This window comes from Haliotis rubra, unplaced genomic scaffold (genome assembly GCF_003918875.1).
Source record: "Haliotis rubra isolate DU_JTF1 unplaced genomic scaffold, ASM391887v1 Scf157, whole genome shotgun sequence".
NCBI classification, from domain to species: Eukaryota; Metazoa; Mollusca; class Gastropoda; order Lepetellida; family Haliotidae; genus Haliotis; species Haliotis rubra.
Genome location: NW_025765525.1, coordinates 680730 through 707301, shown reverse-complemented (window position 1 = coordinate 707301; position 26572 = coordinate 680730). Strand labels below are relative to the sequence as shown.

The 26572-nt window shown below is 42.6% G+C and overlaps 1 protein-coding gene across 2 annotated transcripts; it reads right to left on the bottom strand.

Moving 5' to 3' along the window:
* Positions 1-989: 989 nt before the first annotated feature.
* On the bottom strand, positions 990-26572 carry LOC124271060. 2 transcript variants are annotated; one of them, XM_046706128.1, is made up of 5 exons: positions 26339-26572; positions 7534-7586; positions 6484-6552; positions 3413-3589; positions 990-1450 (listed from the first exon to the last, which is right to left on the bottom strand). In XM_046706128.1, exons 1-5 carry the CDS (start codon positions 26401-26403, stop codon positions 1179-1181), a joined length of 636 nt encoding a protein of 211 aa, XP_046562084.1. In that variant the 5' UTR covers positions 26404-26572; the 3' UTR covers positions 990-1178. The 2 variants fall into 2 exon arrangements, with proteins under 2 accessions (XP_046562084.1, XP_046562085.1); XM_046706129.1 differs by lacking the exon at positions 26339-26572 and adding an exon at positions 7667-7954.

Below are 26572 nucleotides of genomic sequence, written 5' to 3'. Positions count from 1 at the left end.
CGTCTGCCCAGAGAGCCGATGTCGGTAGTTCGATCCCTTGTAGACCGCCTCCGTGGCCTAGTGGATGGAGCGTCTGCCCAGGGAGCCGATGTCGGTAGTTCGATCCCTTGTAGACTGCCTCCGTGTCTTAGTAGATGGAGCGTCTGCCAGTGAGCCGAGGTCGGTAGTTCGATCCCTTGTAGACCGCCTCCAGTGGCCTAGTGGATGGAGCGTCTGCCAGAGAGCCGAGGTCGGTAGTTCGATCCCTTGTAGACCGCCTCCAGTGGCCTAGTGGATGGAGCGTCTGCCAGAGAGCCGAGGTCGGTAGTTCGATCCCTTGTAGACCGCCTCCAGTGGCCTAGTGGATGGAGCGTCTGCCAGGGAGCCGAGGTCGGTAGTTCGATCCCTTGTAGACCGCCTCCGTGGCCTAGTGGATGGAGCGTCTGCCCAGGGAGCCGATGTCGGTAGTTCGATCCCTTGTAGACCGCCTTCGTGGCCTAGTGGATGGAGCATCTGCCCAGGGAGCCGAGGTCGGTAGTTCGATCCCTTGTAGACATGCTCCGTGGCCTAGTGGATAGAGCGTCTGCCCAAGGAGCCGAGGTCGGTAGTTCGATCCCCTATACAAGGGCATTAATCCGTCGTCGTCCGGTACGACGACACGCAGTCAGCCACGTCTCTGAATCTGACCACCCAATCCACTGTCGCCTCTTACAACCTGCACAGGTTGCTGGGGGAGCAGTCATAACCTGGGACCCACGAGCACATGTTAAATTAACTCAATCGCTAGAAGATTCCTTCTTTTCAAACTAACCTATCTCATTTGGGCAAGTCCTTTGTTGACAGGTCTTTAGTTTTAAAGGTATTATTTGTGTATAACCTGTTTTAGTCACAATATGGCTGAAATACTGTCGATGTGACTTTATATATAATAATGTATAAATATTAACTTATACTTATATATTTGGGTAAGGATAATACCTGGAACCTTCTTGAAAACAAACGCCGTCACGAAACAGCAAATACGCTTTTATTCCACTGGAAAGCCTAGCACCATTAAATGGTCAGTCACAACAACAAAATTATGCATTTCGGAAAGTCATTGTGACAAACTGTTTAAAATGGTGTTCCTAAATAAACGTAAAAATAAATTGTTTGGTAAAAATGTTGAATAAAATAGAAAATGTGTTACGTTATTGCGATCATGATTTTTTCTCCTTTTTATCGTGGCTCACCATTGAGAACAACATTTTGAAAACATTTTTCAGTAAAACAACAACTAGATGAAATAACACTGTCACAAATCCACGAGCTAAAAATGAAACGAAAATATATGTCCACTCCACGCCTATTGTTGCTGCTGTGAACTTGAATATGACGTCATTGCACGTGACCTTGGGCGTGACCTTGGGCGCTGCGTCCTGCTGCAGGTTGCCCTGGCGACCAACATGGACGTTATAGAGGAGATAACTACCTGTGTGGGTGAAAGCATAAATGAGGTGAGGGTGGATATCATCAAAAACTGAATTCATGGTGTTACACCTGGTATTATCACAATCTGATAGAGATTCATAAACACTTACTTTCTCATTGTATCTCATGTCAGCTCCTGGTCTTGATTATTTACAGAACGCCGGACCCGTAAAGATCCGGGTTAGAATTGATCTTAAGTAACCCATGCTTGTCGTAACAGGAGACTAACGGGATCGGGTGGTCAGGCTCGCTGACTTGGTTAACCCTATGTCATCGTATCCCAATTGCGTAGATTGATGCTGTTGATCACTGAATTGTCTGGTTGGTCCAGACTCGATTATTACTGACCATGGGCATATAGCTGGAATATTGCTGAGTACGGCGTAAGACTAAACTCACTCACTAGCTGTGGCGACAAACAACACAAGCTTACAAAAAAGTCGGAATTGTACAGTTGTGCTTATTAGGGGAGACTTCTTATGGGTGTGGAAACAGTTTTGTCGCCTTTAATCAGTTTCAGTCGGGAATGTTAACACGATCTGTGGGTAATCGAATTTTTTCCAAAAGGTAGCTTGAGGCAAAGCAGCGTCTACGAACACACCCGTCGCCTATCAGGTAACCTATTGTAATCCATCCATCCCAATTATATTGTTCTTGCAACAGACAATGCACCATGGGGATCATGTGCCCCACCCGAGAGACTTGTATTGGATAGTAAGTGGCTATATGATAATGAATAATGGTGGTGTGTGGTCTCGTGCATAGAGCCGGGATGACAAATCCGTATAAGTTTAGCAAGTTGGATGGGTGAACGTGTTTGGCAGCTTAACTCCTGATGTTTTTTAGGACTTTAGTCCTGCCCCACAACGAAGCACACGTGACACATTTGGTCTCACATTAGACAAGTGGGTTTGTTCAAAATTGCCTCTGTTCACCCAGCAGAAAATGGGTACCCGGTGGGATAAGATGGTCATATGACTATTAACCTTCTAGCGCCTCACAAGCAGCTTGGGTTATCCGGGATAATAATGTGCATTATGTTGTTAGCGCTGTATATGTTATTATTTTTATAATGCCTTATTATTATTATGCCCCAAAAAGTGATGATAAAACAAAGGCATCATCTTTAATAGTGCACAACTCATAGCCAACAGGAATCCTGTACCGTGTTCTACATAAGCGTTTATGTAACAATAAAGTGATTCCGTAGTTTTTGACTAGTAACTAAAATGCATTGCTTCCTTAAAAGACATTAAAACACACCCACCTAACGGGTTACTGTTATATAATGGGCGTGGATTGTGTTGCATTATTTCGCTGGATGACGCACTTCTGTTTACAGAGTTTTGTGTTAACGATTAAACAGCCTGTGAAGTTGTATTCATTAGAATTGACTTGCATATGTTTTTGAGCTCATGAAGTATAAACTTAAAAAGTACCTGCACACCTTTTGTCGACGCGGACATGCACAGTAAACTGACTGACTGACTGACTGAGTTTGGTTTTACGCCGCTTTTAGCAATATTCCAGCAACATCACGGCGGGGGACACCAGAAATGGGCTTCACACATTGTACACATGTGGGGATTCGAACCCGGGTCTTCGGCCTGACGAGCCAACGCTTTAACCACTAGGCTACCCCACCGCCCCCTGCACGGTAAACACGTCAGTTTTCACGCTTTAGTGGGCGGTGGGGTAGCCTAGTGGTTAAAGCGTTTGCTCGTCAGGCTGAAGGCCCGGGTTCGATCCCCCACATGGGTACAATGTGTGGAGCCCTTTTCTGGTGTCCCCCGCAGTGATATTGCTGGGATATTGCTAAAAGCTGCGTAAAACCCAACTCACTCATTTCCCGTTTTATCTCCGTTTTATATCCGCAAGATATTTAATCGTTAATGTTGTGTATCACGTACGTCATCGAATGGGTGTATGCTGTCGTCATGGTTAGTTAGTGGTCTCTACTCACCGAAACAAAGTCCCACCAGCTGTAGGAACGTGATGAGGCGGACGTACACTTTCAAACCGAGGACCTTCTGTCCCAGGTTAGCGATGATTGGTAGATACAGCAGTAAGAGAGATGAACTGACCAATAGATACACGAAAAGGCGGGGCTCAAGGGAGCAGTCATTGTAGTAAACTGCACCTGTGGAAATGAAGACTATTCATGAAAAGTTTTGTCTTGCTTCGAAACATAGTGGAAGTTCACCTGGAACTGTGTTTTCTTCAGGTTCAAGAAAGCAGACAGACATAACAAACGTTGCTGTCAGGGATGCCATTCAACTATTTGATGCAAGTCGCAAAAACGGAATAATCAAAATAACTGTGTCATGGCGATTATATCCTCATTTTCAAAATGGCCTCCGGGGCAGACATATTGAACATCGGAATCACCATGGTCCAAGTATTGGTGGTGAAAGGGAAGTTTCAGTTATAGTTCCAATGGTTTCTGAAGACATGTTGTCAACGGGTGACTCACAATGTTTTCTATTTTCCACTATGGCACTGGCAGCCATTTCTGAATTCAGATCAAGATATCTTCCAAAAACTTGGTACTACATATCAGGTGGCCATATCAACCAACCGGTATCTGGTCTCTGGTTAATTGGAGAAGAACAGTTAGAGAATAGCATATTTAAAATATTAATCAGCAAACAAGTCGGTCGTATTGAATTGCATGGCTGAAAACAGCCACACAAAATATCAGCAGAATATCAATGGACAACGACGTCAATGCCCGGATCGAATGAAACTAACACGATCGGATCAGGTTAAATAATAACCAATTCAAAAGAGGCAGCATGAATAACACTGAATAGTTGGTGCATATCACCTATATTCTGACACCCCGTTGAACTCTTCAATGTACATATACACGTCCTAATGGAAAATGTATAGATACATGTGTACAAACTGAGAACCATTCAACATATATGTGCATGTACTACTGGAGAACCCTTCCCCTCAAAACACATGCATATGTCCAAATGGAGAACCCTTCAAAACACATACATATGTCCAAATGGAGAACCCTTCCCCTGAAAACACATACATATGTCCAAATGGAGAACCCTTCCCTTCAAAACACATACATATGTCCAAATAGAGAACCCTTCCCTTCAAAACACATACATATGTCCAAATAGAGAACCCTTCCCCTCAAAACACATACATATGTCCAAATAGAGAAGAATCCCTCAAAACACATACATATGTCCAAATGGAGAACCCTTCAAAACACATACATATGTCCAAATAGAGAACCATTCCCCTCAAAACACATACATATGTCCAAATAGAGAACCCTTCCCTCAAAACACATACATATGTCCAAATGGAGAACCCTTCCCTTCAAAACACATACATATGTCCAAATGGAGAACCCTTCCCTTCAAAACACATACATATGTCCAAATGGAGAACCCTTCAAAACACATACATATGTCCAAATAGAGAACCCTTCCCCTCAAAACACATACATATGTCCAAATGGAGAACCCTTCCCCTCAAAACACAAACATATGTCCAAATGGAGAACCCTTCCCCTCAAAACACATACATATGTCCAAATGGAGAACCCTTCCCCTCAAAACACAAACATATGTCCAAATGGAGAACCTTTCCCCTCAAAACACATACATATGTCCAAATGGAGAACCCTTCCCCTCAAAACACATACATATGTCCAAATAGAGAACCCTTCCCCTCAAAACACATACATATGTCCAAATGGAGAAGCCTTCAACATATATGTATATTTACACCTAGAGAACCCTTCAATAAACATGCATACGTCCATTTGGAGAACCATACAATGTACATATAAACGTCCAACTGGAGGACCCTTCAATGTATATTTATTTATACGTCCATCTGGAGAAACCCAGAAGTGTACAATCGTCCCACTGGAGAAACCATTTTGCTATGAAACATATACTCATTGGTTTTCCAGAGAGAAACAATGACCCACTAAACATAATCATCTTGAGTTTCAAAAAGACTATATTTGACCATAAACAGAAACGATTGACAACCTTCCAAACATTAATATGCAAAGTCCGGGAGTATTATAATGTTACTAAATGTGCAGCTGAAATGTCAAATAGAGTCGATATGTTTCACAAACTCTGGTCTTCTTGTCATTCTCCGTTCATGTAAATGTATTGTGTGATTAATACCTGTATTTACATTAAATAAAAGTTTAAATAAACAAAAACAAAAAACAAACCATTTTGCTTTGAAACCGTCTCTCTCTCTCTCTCACACACACACACACACACACACACATACACACACCCACACCTACCTCATGTCTTATTGGAGAAGAAATCAATAAACCTACATCCACCATATTGTTCACTGATGAAAATGTACACCATATTGGTAAACTCTTTATCATAATGCCTAGATAACTACCAAAAATACCTACATAACCATAATTCCTACCTTTAAATTATTCACGAATATTTGAATGTACATATCCTCGGGGTTTTTTTTAATCCTTGAAAGTACCCTCCTGGTTAACTATTCTCGAAACGTCCGTAGCCCTACGAACTTCTTAAGCCCATTGGGGCGGTGGGGTAGTCTAGTGGTTAAATCGTTGGCTCGTCACGCCGAAGACCCCGGGTTCGAATCCCCACATGGATACAATGTGTGAAGCCCATTTCTGGTGTTCCCCGCCTTGATGTTGCTGGAATATTGCTAAAAGCGGCGTAAAACCAAACTCAGTCAGTCAGTCAGTCTTAAGCCCATTCTTAACACATTGGCTACGATCAAAGTTAAGAATTCTTAGGGCTACGTTTCGAGAATAAGGGCCTTGTGCCATATTGGTCAATCCTTGCACATGCTACCCCTTCGGTATACCTACATGTACCTATATCTTCGCAGTTTGTTTGTTGCGAATCCTTGAAAGTTCCTACCTGGTGCCATATTGGTCAATCCTTGCACATGTTACACATCTGCAGTATCCACCATACTGGAGGAACATTTATATATATACCTTTATCTGAGATATGCCAAGATCATTCTGCCAATACCTACCTAACGCCATCTTGGCAGCACTGTACACCAGTGCAATGGCGGTGAAGTATGACATCTCCGGCACGATCCCTGCACACAAACAGCGTATATCACACGAGATGTATATATACAACCAGTTAGCTTATATCACGTGACATGTATGTATACAACACCTAATTATCTCACATTACAAAACATGTATATATGTAACAACCAATTACATTGTAACACCTATAATTCAGCCAGTATTTTATCAAATATCTCGAGGCCAACCATTCTGAGTTACACTACACGTCGATATAAACATAAATGCATATTTATTGACAGCATTTCCAGTTAGTCATTAAATACTTAACCGGATCCGTTCGTCACATTCAGAACGTCGCTGTCAATGGCGAACACGGCGTGCATACCAACCAACTGTTGCACACCTCAGCCTGGTTCCCGGGGTCCGCTGCGCTAACGCTTCGACTGTGTCCAAGTGTTAGCGCAGCAGACCTCGGGAACCAGACTGCTACTCACCTCATTTAAACTGGCGAATGCACCTGGTATAGAGTATGTTACATCGACTTCATAAAAGCGATGTGCATACAGCAGGAGGATCGATTGATGACCCAAATGCATAACATATGTTTTATTGTCCTTTGACAACGAACACTCACGGTGGTGGTGACCCAATTAGCTGTGTAGAATGTGCACATAGCTGCACTTAATGGTGCATGCATAAACTGGTGAGTCTGGACTGTGAATATGGATTGAGAATTACAAGGCTATATTTGATATATTTCAGTGTTGCATTGACTGAAGTGGACAAGGGAATCGTCATATTTAACAAAAAAAAAATTTGATAAAAAATGAGGCACTTATTACTTATTAGCGTCAAGACTGTTTGAGAAAATAACGTCCAAACCTGATACATTTTTTCATCGGATGAAACATATTGCAATTAAATAAATTTAAATAAAAATAACGTCCACATAGGGTGTATGCCAACGGCATACAATATGTACGTAACTGAACTCATCACAGCCCGAAGACAAGGCTGACCTTTCAACAAACTACACTCCCTACCTTTAAGCATGAAACTCTCGTAGACATCGCGCTTTTTCGGTAGTTTCACGAACCTGCAAATATAAACAAACATTTAAAAATTATCAAGCACAAATGGTAATTATACCAAAACAAATATTCAAACATCCCGTACTTGTTAAAGCTGAATTTTCGCCTCCCGCATATCATGACGATGGAGATGTTGGCACGGCCGTTCAACGTGGAAATGTCAAGAGGAACGGCGAAGTAATCCCTCGACGCGCGACACGCTGCGGTTTAGCATTGTCAACAATATAATCAATGCGATATTTGTGTGCTGCTGAACCTCTAATTGAACCGTGGAATACTTATATTCGGCCTATCACATAGCCGGGTGAGGTTTGTCCGACTGACAACAGTATGATGTATAATTCAAGACGACACTGGCACGTCGTGCACGTCGTTGCAGTGAAGTAACATCCGGGAGTTTATTTAATGGCTGCATTCCGACTGTTGTTTGTTGGTACAAGGCTTAACTACAGTGAGTGGGCGAAAGCTAGTTGGCCTTTCATCAATTTTGCAATTTTCTCTGGAAAAGGTTTTCAGAGATGTTTTCATATAACTATAGATGTTGACCCACAATGCTCAGTAAATGCACGGTATGCGAAGATTTCAGAAAAGGGGTTGAGAGCGATGTAGTTCTACGCCACACATGGTGTCACGCGTGCACAGCAGAGAGAGATGGGGAGGCACATGCAGAGAGAGAGAGAGAGACCGTGCACACAGAGAGAGGGAGAGAGAGAGAGAGAGAGAGAGAGAGAGAGAGGGGGTGAGAGAGAGAGACCGTGCACACACAGAGAGACCGTGCACACAGACAGGGAGAGAGACCGTGCACACAGAGTGAGTGAGAGAGAGACCGTGCACAGAGAGGGAGAGAGAGAGAGAGAGAATGCACAGAGGGAGAGAGAGACCGTGCAGAGAGAGAGAGAGAGAGAGAGAGAGACGTGCACACACAGAGAGACAGACAGACACAGAGAGAGACCGTGCACAGAGGGGGTGACAGAGAGAGTGCACAGAGAGAGACCGTGCACACACAGAGAGAGAGAGACCGTGCACAGAGAGAGAGAGAGAGAGACCGTGCACACAGAGAGAGGAGAGAGACAGAGAGAGAGACCGTGCACACAGAGGGGTGATACAGGCCGTGCACAGAGAGGGAGTGAGAGAGAGACCGTGCACACAGAGAGGGGGAGAGAGAGAGAGAGTGGGAGAGAGAGAGAGATGCAGAGAGAGGGGGTGAGAGAGAGACCGTGCACACACACAGAGAGACCGTGACAGAGAGAGAGAGCGTGCACACAGAGTGAGTGAGTGAGTGAGTATGGTTTTACGCCGCTTTTAGCAATATTCCAGCAATATCACGGCTGGGGACACCAGAAATGGGCTTCACACATTGTACCTATATGGGGAATCGAACCCGTGCCTTCAGCGTGACGAGCGAACGCTTTAACCACTAGGCTACCCCATCGCCCCCGTGCACACAGAGAGAGGGAGAGAGAGTGCACAGAGGGAGAAAGCCAAACATGAGCTTGGTTGGAGAGCATTCCCAATAGTTAACGGATAACATGCAGACAATGTATGGATAACAAGTTCTTCAATATACTATTAAATCGACGTGAACATCCTAATACAGGGGGCGGTGGGGTAGCCTAGTGGTTAAAGCGTTGGCTCGTCACGCCGAAGACCCGGGTTCGATTCTCCACATGGGCACAATGTGTTAAGCCCATTTCTGGTGTCCCCGCCGTGATATTGCTGGAATATTGCTAAAAGCGGCGTAAAACTAAACTCAGTCAGTCAGTCCTAATACAGACATGTCGTCCTCTAATGTCACCGCAGGGAGATGAGTGTCATAAAGTTCAGTTCAGTTCATTCCCGAAATAAGTTGCTATTCATAAAGAGAGTCTACTTTGTAGGGCCGCCGCCATATAGTTGGAATATTGCTGAGTGCGGCGTAATACTAACCTCACTCACTCACACCTTTGTAGTTTGGTGGTGGAATTGGATTTAACGTCGTGCTTGAGAATATTTCGCTCATATGACGACGTGCATGCGTGTGTATGTGTATGTGCGGCTGATTGTACTAGCCCAGACTGAAGCTGGTTTTATAGTGCTAGCCCACTGAGATACCATGCCGCAGTGAAGCATGAATACCCCACTCACACACATTATAATGACTCAGAGCCAACCAGTCCTTGTTGTACCCATTAATGCCGAGCGCCAGGCAGGGACCAACAAGTACCATATTTTAACGTCTTTTGGTATGACGGGGTCGGGGATAGAACCCGCGACCTAACCACTACACCACGGAGGCGGTCCCACACACTGGTCAGACACTGAATGAGATATGTTGCTTACAAACCACGAATCGAAATCAGGGCGAACTTTGAATTCTAACCACAGACAAAACTGAGTGGCGCTTTAGATCACGGAAACCCGTCCCATAGCTTCATGCTACAGTGTGACATCCTGCCTCACACATCGCAGAACGTACACGTGATATATGGATCAGATACATTTATTACCCCGAGGGCAAACATGGCCGGGTTGTTAAATACTCATAAACTACATGTGTCGCATCGCTTGTAACCAGACACCCGGTGGTCATGTTCAATGTTGCCATACGCTATGGTTGGATTTGAATATATCAGCTGAATATTGAAATTATCCGTAATCAATACTTTATTTATATGCCTAGTAGAATGTTTTCTGTCTGAAAAATATTGCCACATTTGATTAAATTAATTCAGGAACTACTACCTGGTTTTCAAATAGGCAAAACTTTTTCAATAAAAATGATATGATACGGTCCATATCCAAATCACGATCTTGTTTTTTTAGGACAGTTTTGTTTGTTTCTTTGTTGTTTTACGCCGCACTCAGCAATATTCCAGCTATGTGACGGCGGTCTGCAAATAATCAAGTCTGGTCCAGACACTCCAGTGATCAACAGCATGAGCATTGATCTACGCAACTGAGATGCAAGGACATGTGTCAACCAAGTCAGCGACCCCGACCACCCGATCCCGTTAGTCGCCTCTTACGACAGGCATGGGTTGCCGAAGACCAATTCCAACCAATCATCGGAACAGGAGAACCAATCACACAATGTTGACGCAATAGTAGAATTTGTGCTCGGGAAAACCGTTAAGGGAGAGAATTTATGTGTGTCAACTTCTAAACTGTGAGAAACACAACATAATGAAGTATATGTTTACTTATGGATCTGGTGAGTAATTGATAGGATGCAGAGAACATATATATTGTAATATGATAACAAAGGTTGAATCTTACCTAGGGGAGCCAATGGTTAATTTGGGCAGACTGAACGACTGAGGCCCAGGTTCCCGCCCCACGACTGATGATTGTTGCCCTACGACTCTCGTAAGTCCTTCGTAAGTCTATGATAAAAAATGGGAGTTACGAACTCCTTAGCGCTAAAAATAGATTTTTGGTGCGGGATCCAAAAGTTTAATTAGCACTGATTCGTAATTAAAAATGGACAAATAAAAAACGGTGGTAATCGATTAGCAATAGCAATAGACACATATGAATAAACAATGTCATTTAGAGTGAGTGAGTGAGTTTGTTTTTGGCCGCTTTTAGCAATATTTCAGCATATCACGGCGGGGACACCGTAAATGGGCTTCACATTGTACCCATGTACCAATGAAGTACAGATTCTAGTACTTTTTGTTGGGTTGAGTCTCATTTAGGATTCGAACCCACACCCTCAGGCATATAATCGCCAGTACACAATGTCAGCCGCCTAACCCGCTCACCCACCGCGGCTTGGGACTCAACCCAACAAATAGACAAATAGATAAATAGATAATCACCCTTAGCTGTATCACTTTTAAACGCCATCCAAATGCGTAGTGAAACGTTTGTTTAATAGTTTTACAATATACGATCACGACGAACACAACACAGCATCTCACATGTTCCAAAATAACGTTGACACCTTCATCAGTATCATCAAGAATCAGGGGCGGTGGGGTAGCCTAGTGGTTAGAGCGTTGGCTCGTCACACCGAAGGCCCGGGTTGGATTCTCCACATGGGTACAATATGTGAAGCTCATTTCTGGTGTCCCCCGCCCTGATATTGCTGGAATATTGCTAAAAGCGGCGTAAAACCCAACTCACTCACTCACTCATCAAAAATCATTTTCGAAAAATGCTGAAAAACGTTGTCCTTGTAACATATGTAATATTTGAGATCGCACTTTCTTAGTAAATGGCATTGCGTAGTCATGGCATTGTGTATTCAACGCTGTCCTTAATGAACAACAACAAACTTCCAAACCAATATCGACCCGTGAAGATCCGGGGTAGAATAAGTCTTCAGCAACCCATGCTTGCCACAAAAGGCGACCCGATTATTTACAGACCGCCGCCATATAGCTGGAATATTGCTGAGTGCGGCGTAAAACTAAACTCACTCACTCCAAACCAATATCACTAAGTCATCTCAGTAAATGGCGTATGATCAGATACGCGTGTAAAACTAAATCTCATAATGTCGATAAACTGCCATTTGCACTGAACACACGATAGGTCATTCGCGTGCGATACAATTATGAATTTCATACCCGTGAATGTCATGTGAAGCATGTTAGACACTGCCTGGCGTTTTTGTGTTATTGAATATAAACTGTCATATTTCATAAATAAATTTATATTTGTATCGCTTTCACATGCTTGTCCCGATCGTTTTAGCATCTCGATCATTTAATATATTTCACATCGATTACAATAAACGTTCGGTACCTATTCAACACCATAGCCTTGTGTCACCACAGTGTACATCTCTCTTATAATTATGTAGCACAGAATTGTTCTCGCTCATGCGAGTAATCTGATTGGATGGCTACTTTTAGTTATTTGTTCGAAAAGGGCTGAAACCGAGGACATATATCGTTTAGAACTGAGAGATATTACGAGGATAAGCGAGAATGCTTAGTCAGATGTAAAACTATTTTCTAGTCGAATAACAAAATTCTTTAAGCGACATTATTCGATAACTCAAGTTAAAATCCGCGCCTGATTATGGGAGTGAAATATGGGATACTCATGTATATGGTTCAAAAGAAGTTAAAGAAAATCCTAATTTTCAACATGACTATATTTAATCTGTCATGCCATGTCAGGCGCGTAGCAAGACAATTTTTTCGTGTAAGCCCGATAGGTTGCAAAGTTTTATATTTACATTGTAGATAGTATTGAGGGCTCTCATTTTTATGAGACCTGAAGTGTTAACGTTTGACGTTTGATGATTTCAATAACTTCAAACTGTTGAACATTATCTTAGAAATATTTTGAAATCATAAGGAGAACTATGTAGTCTATATGATTCATAGAGGGATTACCATTTTTAAAATTGTTCTGATAACGTGTTTGTAGGTATTTTTGGCAAGAATTGACAAAAATCACGTGTAAGCCCGGGCTTTTTGTGATAATGGTAGCTTCGCCCCTGCATGTAATGTCACGACAGATGAATTGTAATCATATGAAAAAGTAAGCAGCAAACATGAAACGACATATGTGCGTAACGACATGGAACATATCGACCTGTTAGCTGTGGTATACAACAGCCTAGACACTCTCACAGTCCCTGAACCGCTTTATTGTAACTGCTGCTAAGCCCCTTCTGCAACGCTAAAGTGAGTGAGTGAGTGAGTTTAGTTTTACGCCGCTTTTAGCAGTATTCCAGCAACATCACGGCGGGGACACCAGAAATGGGCTTCACACATTGTACCCATGTGGGGAATCGAGCGACGCTAAAGCCCTAAATGAAGTAGATCTAGATATCTGAATCTCCTTCCTTACTGGGACACCTTTTCAATTTAAATCCTTTGCGCCATCCCACACACAGCATGGCAGTCTTGCTTGGCTACACTATATGTACATGTATTTCAATACTATCAACTCAAGAGCAGGAGTAGTCTGTCTCGTTGACCGGGAACCACAATATTTTCCCTTCCGCCAAGCCCTTTCTGCAATAAGCTCTAAACGAAGCAAGTGTAGATTTCCTCAAGTTCTCCCATCTCTGGGGTTCCTTTTCAATATAAAAGGCATTGTTTGTATCAAACTTATATCTATTCAGAGACTAAGCGTCAGTCTACCACCTGCCGCACACCTGCTGCTGCACAACGCGAGGTCACGTACGTGCTTAAAAGTCGATATCAGCACGCACACTCTCAAATTGATTTTAAATTAATTTGAGTGTGTGCAGTCATCCGATTTGTTGACCCTGCTGTCGAAATTAATAAGTGTCGCATTTATCATATATCATAGTTTAATATCAACCAGAAATTCGATTTTCTTCGCACTGCCATACCTAGGCGCTTTATTAGCCAAATTTAGATAGTGTTTCATCTACATTCACAATCATAAATTGCATAAAATCGTTGAAATCGTTTACATGTTAAATGTTATACTTCGACAAATGCAAAAACAATAATAAATAAACAACAATCCTCACACTTACAGACTTAACTGCCCTTTCGTAGAAAAGGGTCGGGTAAGTGAGCGGCGTAAGGATACATGCTGTTGACTGTCAGACTCGATTATTTACAGACCGCCGCCATATAGCTGGAATATTGCTGAATATTTAAAATCAGCTGATCGTATTTAGTAATGTTTCAAAATAGGTTTAACGTAACGGCGTTTTAAAGCAATAAAAAATTTTTTAGAAAATGACCGCTTGCTAACTAAAATGCCTTGACCCTGTGAACAAACTCGCTTACATCGCAAACACTTGTCTGTAGACCTTTATATCATCCACAGTTGGGGCAACGCAAAGTTTCCGCGATCATACTTAGTTCAAATCTAAATTAATCTCAAATTTGAGATCATTAATTTTTTACACTTTACTCATTATTTCTTCTTTTAAGTTGGAGTGAGTGAGTGAGTTTAGTTTTACGCCGCACTCAGCAATATTCCAGCTATATGGCGGCGGTCTGTAAATAATCGAGCCTGGACCAGTCAATCCAGTGATCAACAGCACGAGCATCAATGTGCGCAATTGGGAACCGATGACATGTGTCAACCAAGTCAGCGAGCCTGACCACCCGATCTCGTTAGTCGCCTCTAAACGACAAGCATGGGTTACTGAAGATCAATAGTTTAACCCGGACCTTCACGGGTCTTTAAGTTGGAAAGTAGGACCTCTCTTTAAACATATTCAAAGTCTCCCTGGCTTTGATTTAGTCAGACGATTTACTCAGAGAAAACTTTACAAAACAATCAGTGTATATTGGGACAATTCCAATGAAAACTACGACCTTTGCCTATGTTTTTTTTGCATTGGCAACAGGCGGGTGACATTATACTCAATAGAGTTATCCCCCTTACTGTAAACAAAACGAAGCGGCTGCTTCAACAAAACAAAAGAGCAGTAATCCACAAAATGGTTAAATTAAGCGTAGTTATTTATCACAACTACCAAAGTGGTTATGTTTACGTTGGTGATCCCTGTGTGAAACATAAAACTCGGCATTTATACCCCACTCGAGAAAGGAAGGACGAAGGATCGTCGAGTAATCTTCGAGTAATTTTCACCACTGATTATTATACAGAGATACCTTACATGAATGTATTTCATCTGGTTGTTAACTCCAGATAAAATATACACACAAAAATATCACAATTAAACCTTTTCAACATAACCAAGGTACACAAATATCCGTCATGTGTGTGTCATCGTGCAAGTTGTATCAGTGAGCACCACCTGTTAACACTAAATGCATGTGCATGTCCCGTAAGGTGTCAACATCAGCAGCACAGAGAGTAATCTATATCAGACTACTCCCGTGTCGATCTGTCCATCAAATTAGCTCTCACAGCTGTGGTTTTGTGGATAGAGCGTCTACTCGGATATCGGGATGTCGGTAGTTCGATATCCCTGAGACGTTACAACATGGCATCTATTTTCCCTGGCGTTGGAGTCTGAAGGGACAAACTAAGGACTTGGCCCACTTGCAGGAAGCGATCTTACCGTTACAGTAATCGTAACTCCCATACACTAACACAGTTATATGACAGTCGTAACGCTTAGCCCGTTTTGTGGACGTCCTCCCAAAAGTTAGACGCGTTAAAACAACAAAGGTTATGGTTGGTTGCATTGAGGTTCACTACACTGTTACCTTCGTTAATTAATGAGTGAGTGAGTGAGTGAGTTGAGTTTTACGCCGCTTTTAGCAATATTGCAATATCACGGCGGGGACACCAGAAATCCAACACATTTTAACGTGGGGAAGAACCCGGGTCTTCGGCGTGACGAGCGAACGCTTTCACCACTAGGTTACCCCACCGCCCCCGTTAATTAATGGACTACTCCAAATGTACTAATATATGGATAATGACAAAACTTTATTTTATATTGTTTATGTTGGAAAGTAACTCCATTAGGTTAATGAAAACTCAAAATAATTAAAAAATCTATAATCCTGTTTTCATCAAAGTGAACATCGTAAAAACAAGGATGCAAAATCTCTGATCTCAGTATTTTATGAAACGCCGTTGCGCATTAATATACATTGGGTAACGTCCACATTCACCATAAACAATTACATTTGGTGTTTGGGGACCAACATTTAAGAACTTCCTACATGCAGTTAAATGTACATTTTCAATCTTATAAAATTTATCTATACCCCATACTTCGGCACCATACAAAAGGACTGGTTGAATTTGGGTATCAAATATTTTGAAAAATACAGAATAGTCAACATTATCTAATTTATATAAGTGGTGTAGTAGTTCTAGAAGTGTCCTTTTACCCCGAGATGATAAATCTAATATACATTTATTGACTTTACAAGAAGATGAAAAAGGAATACCTAGATATCTATATGAACCAACTGTTAAGACACGTTCACCTTTATAAAACCATTTCTCGTTTCTCGCTAAGGGTCCACCTCTTCTAAAAACAACAATTTTAGTTTTCTCTAGATTAACTGTCAACATTAATATTCTGACTAATATCTCGTTCGTGTATGGGACAGGTTCATTATATCAGTGGGTAAGACTAGGTTGTAATCACAGTCACGCCTGATTGATTTGTCTGACAATTGGGACGTCTAACTTTTGGGAGTAAACCGTTTTGTGCAAGACGTTTATTTCCCCCTGCCTTTCGCTGGACTCTCTGAGGTCAAGTCAAGGACTGGGCCCACTTGCCCAAAACGATCTTAGTGTTACAGAGATCGTAACTCCCATACTCTAACACATTTAATATAGTCGTAACGCTAAGACCGATTTGTACAAGCCAATTATTTTCCCTACCTTTCGCTCGACTCTAAGAGGGCAAGCCATGGACTGAGTCCACTTGCAGGGAGCGTTACAACGACCGTAACCACTATAGCGCAGACTTACGATAGTCGTAACGTTAAGACAACTTTCTGAGTGAGTGAGTGAGTATGGTTTTACGCCGCTTTTAGCAATATTCCAGCAACATCACGGCAGGGGACACCAAAACCGGGCTTCACACATTGTACCCATGTGGGGAATCGAACCCGGGTCTTCGGCGTGACGCGCGAACGCTTAAACCACTAGGCTACCCCACCGCCCCCTCAAAATAATTAAAAATCTATAATCCTGTTTTCATCAAAGTGAACATCGTAAAACAAAGATGCAAAAATCTCTGATCTCAGTATTTTATGAAACGCCGTTGTGCATTTATATACATTGGGTAACGTCCACATTCACCATAAACAATTACATTTGGTGTTTGGGGACAAACATTTAAGAACTTCTTACATGCAGTTAAATGTACATTTTCAATCTTATAAAATTTATCAATACCCCATGCTTCGGCACCATACAGAAAGGACTGGTTGAATTTGGGTATCAAATGTTTTGAAAATACAGTACAGTCAACATTATCTAATTTATATAAGTGGTGTAGTGCTTCTAGAAGTGTCCTTTTACCCCGAGATGATAAATCTAATATACATTTATTGAATTTACAAGAAGATGAAAAGGAATACCTAGATATCTATATATATGAACCAACTGTTAAGACACGTTCACCTTTATAAAACCATTTCTCATTTCTCGCAAAGGGTCCACCTCTTCTAAAAAGAACAATTTGAGTTTTCTCTTGATTAACTGTCAACATTAGTATTCTGACTAATATCTCGTTAGTGTATGGGACAGGTTCATTATATCAGTGGGTAAGACTAGGTTGTAATCACAGTCACGCCTGATTGATTTGTTTGACAATTTTTGGTGTCCCCTGCCGCAATGTTGCTGGAATAGTGCTAAATTGGCGTAAAACTAAACCGACTCCTAAATAATTCCAACCCACCCCCATCCCAACACACACGTGCGTGCACGTCCCCTTTATTTGTGCAGTAAAACTGTTTAATATTTCCAAAAATTCCAAGGAAGATTAGGGCTAAAATGTGATGTGTCGGCGTCAGTTAGGGACTATAGACGCCAAGGTAGTTGTACAGTACAATTCATGTTACCAGCTCACGTGAAGCACACATTGAGAGAGCGATTCTCCTTTTACGTACGTTTCAATAAACTCCTCCTTTTCTCACACAGTGGAACTGATAAAGCACTGCAACATATGCTTCGCTAACCCGGACATATGTCAATACGGACCCAATAATTGTAGAGGCTGCCGACTGGACTACACATGCACCCCTTCACACTTGTGTTGGGAATTGGTTGAAATCTCACAATTGATGATTGGTTCAATACCAACGACCAATCATCGAAAAAAATTGGTTAACGTTATTTTTAGATTTTCCTATTCAGGTTGTAGTTGCAGAAAAGTAAGACTATAAAGAAAAAAACATTTCTCTGTTGTTGTTTTTTGTTTTATTTAGAAACGGCACAAATTACATTTGCAAATTTCACATCCAGTGTAAAATGATTCAGTTCCAGTGTAACATTACCTTCCCAGATTCTTCAAGAAATATTCAGTCATGACTTTTCAGAAAGTGAAGTGAGTGTTCTTAGAAATAAACACGTTTTCCGGCCCTGACAACATCCTAGATATGTTCCATCATCAAGTATTTCCGGCCCTGACAACGTCCTAGATATGTTCCATCATCAAATTATTTCAGGCCCATATGTCAAATCATTTCAGTATTCTGACAACGTCCTAGATACAAAGTTCCTCACCAAGTATTTCCGGCCCTGACAGCACGTAGATATGTTAGATCAATGTCCTCCCTCACAAGAGTATTTCCGGCCCTGACAACGTCCCCTAGATATGTTCCATCATCATCAAGATATTTCCGGCCCTGACAACGTCCTAGATATGTTCCATCATCAGTATTTCCGGCCCTGGACAACGTCCTGGATAGTCGTTCTGTCATCAATTGTTCCGTTTCTGGATCGTCCTAGATATGTTCCATCATCAAGGTCATTTCCGGCCCTGACAACGTCCTAGATATGTTCCATCATCAGGTATTTCCGGACCTGACAACGTCCTAGATATGTGTTCCATCATCAAGTATTTCCGGCCCCTCGATAACGTCCTAGATATGTTCCATCACTCAAGCATTGAAGCCCTTTCGGCGTCCTGGATAGCATGTTCCATCATCAAGGTATTTCCGGCCCTGATACCCCATCATACAAGTATTTTCCGGCCCTGATGCAAATGTCCTAGATAATGTTCCATCATTCCAAGGTATTTCCTGGATATGTCGGCGTCAATTAGGGATATACGTCCTAGATATGTTCCATCACAACAAGCATTTTCAGGCCCTGACAACGTCCTAGATATGTTCCATCATCAAGTATTTCCGGCCCTGACAACGTCCTGGATATGTTCCATCATCAAGTATTTCCGGCCCCTGACGAAGCGTCCTAGATATGTTCCATCATCAAGTATTTCCGGCCCTGATCCGGCTATCCTGGACCAATGTTCCATCACAACGTCAGATAAGTCCATCATCGAAGTATTCCGGCCCTGACAAGCGTCCTGGATAATGTCATCAAGCATTTCCATCGATCAACGTGTTCCGTATCATTACGACAAGTATGTTCCATGAGGTAACCGGCCCTGACAACGTCCTAGATATGTTCCATCATCAAGTATTTCCGGCCCTGACAACGTCCTAGATATGTTCCATCATCAAGTATTTCCGGCCCTGACAACGTCCTAGATATGTTCCATCATCAAGTATTTCCGGCCCTGACAACGTCCTAGATATGTTCCATCATCAAGTATTTCCGGCCCTGACAACGTCCTAGATATGTTCCATCATCAAGTATTTCCGGCCCTGACAACGTCCTAGATATGTTCCATCATCAAGTATTTCCGGCCCTGACAACGTCCTAGATATGTTCCATCATCAAGTATTTCCGGCCCTGACAACGTCCTAGATATGTTCCATCATCAAGTATTTCCGGCCCTGACAACGTCCTAGATATGTTCCATCATCAAGTATTTCCGGCCCTGACAACGTCCTAGATATGTTCCATCATCAAGTATTTCCGGCCCTGACAAACGTCCTAAGATATGTTCCATCATCAAGTATATCCGGCCCTTCCATGTTCATCAAGTATTTCCGGCCCTGACAACGTCCTAGATATGTTCCATCATCAAGTATTTCCGGCCCTGACAACGTCCTAGATATGTTCCATCATCAAGTATTTCCGGCCCTGACAACGTCCTAGATATGTTCCATCATCAGCATTTCCGGCCCTGACAACGTCCTAGATATGTTCCATCATCAAGTATTTCCGGCCCTGACAACGTCCTAGATATGTTCCATCATCAAGTATTTCCGGCCCTGACAACGTCCTAGATATGTTCCATCATCAAGTATTTCCGGCCCTGACAACGTCCTAGATATGTTCCATCATCAAGTATTTCCGGCCCTGACAACGTCCTCAGATATGTTCCATCATCAAGTATTTCCGGCCCTCGTCCCCTGACAACGTCCTAGATATGTTCCATCATCAAGTATTTCCGGCCCTGACAACGTCCTAGATATGTTCCATCATCAAGTATTTCCGGCCCTGACAACGTCCTAGATATGTTCGATCACCAAGTATTTCCGGCCCTGACAACGTCCTAGATATGTTCCATCATCAAGTATTTCCGGCCCTGACAACGTCCTAGATATGTTCAATCATCAAGTATTTCAAACTCTATTACAGCAGTTCCAAAATCGTTTGTGTTTGATTATGAGAAAATGTGATCGATTGCTTGGTCGTTTGGCCACTGAGACCAATCTTCGATTATTTCAATTAATCAGACACCCACCCTTCACAAACATACACCCTCTGGATCCGCCTATGTTTAGTTTGTTGTTTAACGCCGCACTCAGCAATATTCCAGCTATATGGCGGCGGTCTGTAAATAATCGAGTCTGGACCAGACAATCCAGTGATCAACATCATGAGCATCGATCTACGTGTTCAGTATCAAAATTACGAAAGACTGATTGACTGTATTTCCCACTCAATGCTTATTCAATTCAATTCCAACACAAGTGTGTGGTTGACACAGAATTGGTTTGGTTTGGTTGTTGTTTTACGCCGCACTCAGCAATATTCCAGCTATATGGCGGCGGTCTGTAAATAATCGAGTCTGGACCACACAATCCAGGGATCGACCGAATGAACATCGATCTACGCAATTGGGAACCGATGACATGTAAGTCAGCGAGCCTGACCACCCGATCCCGTTAGTCGCCTCTTACGACAAGCATGGGTTATTGAAGATCGATTCTAACCCGGACCTTCATAGGTACGACAAGAATGCGTAAAGGGGATATATGGACTATTGACAGTGAAAAGTAGGTGTGTGAAACATTAAATAAGGCGATATATGGATGATTAGAAAGCAAAGGGGATAGATGAACTATTGGAGTGAGTGAGTGAGTGAATTTAGTTTCACGCTGCACTCTGCAATATTCCACCTATATGACGGCGATCTGTAAATAATCGAGTCTGGACCAGACAATCCAGTGATCGACAGCATGAACATCCATCTACGCAGTTGGGATACGATGACATGTGTCAACCAAGTCAGCGAGCCTGACCACCCGATCCCGTTAGTCGTCTCTTACCACAAGCATGGGTTACTGAAGATCAATCCAATCCGGACCTTCACGGGTGATGAACTATTGGAAAGGTAGAGCGGATGGATGAACCTTTACGAACTATTTCAGTCGATTTGGTTTGCAGATTCAATATTTAAAAGACGACAATGCTGTACAAACACTTTCCTGTATATAAGATTTCTTTTAGATATTTTCCCAGTAGTTTAACTTCAAATCGCGCCCTTTTATCGCCAAGGAACGTGTTCTATAGATTTACGTCAAATTATTGGCTTTAAAAATCTCTACAAGTTGATATATGTTTTTATCACAAGTCATTGATATAAGCCTCGTGTCATATAACTTGTAAATATGTAAAACCCAATTTTACCCGAACCCGCTGGACCCCCACAAGCGACAGCTGTGCTCAACATACATCCATATGAAGCACAGATGTAGACTTGCACAAGTCTCTATGGTAAAAATTAATAGTTTAAATGATAATTTCTAAATAAAAATAATAAACAACAGACTGTGTCCTGTACTGTCCGCCTATCTAGACTTGCCTCTTCGAGGGATAGAATTACTATACCATGGGCTCAGGATTCAGTACAACCTTAGAGCAAGGCTAGCCCAGATGGTGCAACCTTCGACACGTATCAACAACTCGGCAGAGTGGTAGTATTGTTGAAGTCATAAGCATGGTGGTGGTGGTTGAATTGGGTTTAACGTCGTGCTTGAGAATATTTCGCTCATATGACGACGTGCATGCGTGTGTATGTGTATGTGCGGCTGCTTGTACTAGCCCAGACTTAAGCTGGTTTTAAAGTGCTAGCCCACTGAGATACCATGCCGCAGTGAAGCATGAATACCCCACCCAGACACATTATACTGACTCCGAGCCGACCAGTCCTTGCTGTACCCATGAATGCCGAGCGCCAGGCACATAAGCATGGAATAATCATTTGACAATATTTACTTAAGTGGTTATGAATCAGTCAGAACGTGAAGTAATAATGCCATGCACGAAACTGCTGTTAAAGCGAAAGGCCAAACTGTGTCCGGTTACAGTCCGGTGTGGGACGGGGGCTGCTGTAAGGTGAGGGGCGTGGTTTTGGGTGGATATATGGGTGGGCTATATCGTGGATACGTGGAACAGAATTAAGGGTGGGGATGAAGGGCGTGGTGGGTGGCTGGGGAACCTGCTAGAGGAGTGGGGTTAACTTGTGGAAGAACAAGAACAGAACTAAGGGTGGGGATGAAGGGCGTGGTGGGTGACAGGGGCACCTGATAGAGCGGGTGGGGCTGACGTGTGGAAGAACAAGAACAGAACTAAGGGTGGGGATGAAGGGCGTGGTGGGTGGTAGGGGTACCTGATAGAGGCAGGTGGGGCTGACGTGTGGAAGAACAAGAACAGAACTAAGGGTGGGGATGAAGGGCGTGGTGGGTGGTAGGGGCACCTGATAGAGCGGGTGGGGCTGACGTGTGGAAGAACAAGAACAGAACTAAGGGTGGGGATGAAGGGCGTGGTGGGTGGTAGGGGCACCTGATAGAGCGGGTGGGATTAACTTGTGGAAGAAGAAGAACAGAGCTAGGGGTGGGATGAGGGGCGTGTTGGCTGACAGGGAGACGTGATAGATGGAGTGTGTGGGGGTGGGGGGGGGGGGTGGGGTGGGGTGTGTGTGTGTGTGTGTGTGTTGAGGAATAAGAACGGAACTCAGAACTAAGATTAGGGATGAAGGGCGTGGTTCGTGACAGGCTCATACGACGGTGTCAGAAGAGAGGAATTTCTTTTTTCGACAAAACCTCTATTTACGAAAACACAGCGCGAACTGGTTGCCTGGTTACTCCCTCATGTGCTATTCAGATGTGTAACAGCTAAAGATTGCAGGGCATGTGGTTTTTGTCAGGACAAGGTAAATACAAAGCAAAGTCGGGGGTATATCGTGACTGGCATTCGTGCTGAAGGCGACTACATACGCCCAACTGACCACCTCCATGTGTCAAAAAATAGCCCGTGTATACTAAAAGTGCACAGTACAAAATAATCAGTTTTTAATAGACTAGGGGACTAAAGTTATAATATTTGGCCATTAATATTTGACAATCATGAATATATAGTTTTTATCAAGAAAGAAACACGAAAAGGGTCCCAGTTAACCATCCAACGGCTTAAACAGCTTTTTTGTGATAGGTTGTATATCTTTCTTGTTTGTTTATCATACGATGTATATCTATTGCTGTTCGTTGTACAACTGACTAAAGATAATTATTTCTTTGTTTTATAACTGATAAATAATCTATTGGTAACTCCAGCCTTAACCATATTTCGCTGAATCCAATGTCCACCCTCAAAGCATATTCACCTGAGAACTTCCATAGCGGAAAGAAACAAGATATTTTACCATTGAAAGAAGCGTACGGAGCTTGATGGGGATTGATGGATGCTAATTGATCTTCAGCAACCCACGCTTGCCGTTAGAGGCGACTAACGGGATCGGGTGGTCAGGCTCGCTGTCTTGGTTGACACATGTCATGGTATCCCAATTGCGCAGATCGATGCTCATGCTGTTGATCACTGGATTGTCTGGTCGAGACTCGATTATTTACAGACCGCCGCCATGTAGCTGGAATATTGCTGAGTGCGGCGTAGAGACTAAACTCACTCACTCATTCTATCCCACTAGAGTAGATCAAGGCAGTCTGATTTAAGACTATCTATTATGGGTATCTGTGCACAGTGATGTATATCCTTCTGCGCCGTACTGTACCAGATCGTCTCAGGAGCCTGCCAGAAAATGAATCGGACGTGATCCTACTAATATTGTCCGGATGATGGTAACCTTTGCTATCGATCACCAGTCTCACTTGGTTTACCAGGCTGGTTTTATTTCACGCTACTGAGATCTATCGGGAATATGTCTGAGGATTAACAACAATAGGATTGCCCGATTAATCAGGTCCTAGTTCCACAACGTTATCGTAGGGCTGCAACAGTCTAAGTCCATGAAAGTTGAGATTACCTACCTGCCAGATGCAAGGTTTGAAATCTTTCATTTATTTTTTTTACGGATTTTCTTACCAAACTACGAGTCGGTTGGTCGCAGAAAAGGAAAATATCGTCTTTGAAATATTTTTTACTGATTTGTTCAAAATGTTTAGTAGGTTGGTACGGACTGACTGGCTGACTGAGTATAGTTTTACGCCGCTTTTAGCAATATTCCAGCAACATCACGGCGGGGACACCAGAAATGGGCTTCACACATTGTGCCCATGTGGGGATTCGAACCCGGGTCTTCGGCGTGAAGGTTGCTTGGTGCGGAAAGTAGATGGATGTTTTAAGATAATTAAACGGGTTTTAAGCATAGGATTTTAAATAACATATTTATATTGATGGCGACAATAAAGGGATTGGTGTTTTCGACATTTTACGCATTTCTGGGCGGCTAAACACTAAAGATAACACTGCTTTGCATATTTTTATATTGTGTTTTCAATATCATGGATTCGGTGTATTCGTAAACCAAGTTTTGAAAAGGTCTGGATTTATGAGATTTACGTCGTACGATATAACTCTATCCGATCCACTCAGCCGCCTTTGGTGTTCACCGCCACATCGTGCTCGTGAGTTTCACAATGCGTCAACCAGTTCACAACCCACTATCACTTTCCTCCCACTCTAACCCAACACAAGAGATATCCTGATAACAGATTAAAGCTTGTCCCCAACACAAACAAAAGCCATTGCGCAATCATCCACCTGACATGGCAGTCTTGCTTGATTATACTATCTGACTATGTATAATTCAATACTATGGACTCGAGAACAGGGTTAGACTGTCTAACAGTCCCTGAACCACATTATTTTTCATTCTGCCCAGTCCTCTCTGCAATGTTAAAGCCCTAAATGAACGAAGCAAGTCTATATTGCCTCAGATTCTGAAGCTTCCATCTCAGTGGGGTTCCTTTTCAATACAAAGGAAGTGTTTGTTACTATTGAAATTATGTACATTCAGAGCATTAGTCTAAGAACCATGGTTATGCTAAACTAACGTTTTTTCCTGAAAATGCATAATTTCGACAGAAACAACAAATAACCGCATTTGAGCAGAAAAAGGAGCCCAAATGATATGGCAGATCCTAAATCTATGAGAAATCTAAACTTGCAGTAACAGCGATATTACATGAAGGGCTGGGTGATCGATAAGATAATGTGGTTCAAGGACTGTGAGACAAACTTGAAAAATATGAACAAATAGGCTTTCTATTCTCCCCACACAAGACAATAGATGGGTCAAGCGGATACAGGGTTTGGACAGAGACCATATACTGGTCTCTGGTTTGGTGAAAAACGCATTCTTTTAGCAATTCCTGTTTATTGATGGCACGTGTTCGAAATATGGATGAAGACACATAACAAAAAATCGTTAGTGTTGTTATAAACGTTTTAGATTGTCCGGTATACATAATTCCCCAAATACATAAATATCTTGGTAATTCTACAAAGAAGAGGGGTGGGGTGTTGCACACATTCAGAGCCTGACATTTTTACCTCTCATTCGTCCAATTTCCTGTAAAACTTATCAACGCAGCAATCCTCAAAAACGTGTTCTTGCTACTGAATAATGTAATATTGAACATATACATATTCTGATATCTGTTTCGTAGTTAATCACAACAAAGTTCCCAATGTGAAAATCAGAGAAAACAGATCAAGGAAACGAAGGGCCCCCATGTAGACCCTCAGTCGTGTTATCGCTTGCACAGATTAAACAAAGTCTACTTACTTAGGCTGCCACTTCCCGCGTCTGTCGTGATTTATTGTATTTGGGTCTCCATCCGGGGTAGACATGGTCTCCTCTGTCCGTCAGTGTAGTGTCCTGGATGTCCGAGAGTGGACCCGACGATATGAGCGGTCACCCCGCTCACAAATAACAGAATGGGCTCGTTTTAAATCGGGGATTCCCCGCAGCGTGGCGAAGGCGGAGTACCAGGATCCAAGGGAAGTCACTCTGGTTTGT

Coding starts and splice junctions, on each gene's coding strand:
- LOC124271060 (XM_046706128.1), bottom strand. CDS start 26,403: ATGTCTACCCCGGATGGAGACCCAAATACAATAAATCACGACAGACGC. Junction 6,553..7,533: donor CGAGAGTTTCATGCTTAAAG/GTAGGGAGTGTA, acceptor GTTTGTGTGCAG/GGATCGTGCCGGAGATGTCA. Junction 1,451..3,412: donor GCTGGTGGGACTTTGTTTCG/GTGAGTAGAGAC, acceptor TCACCCACACAG/GTAGTTATCTCCTCTATAAC.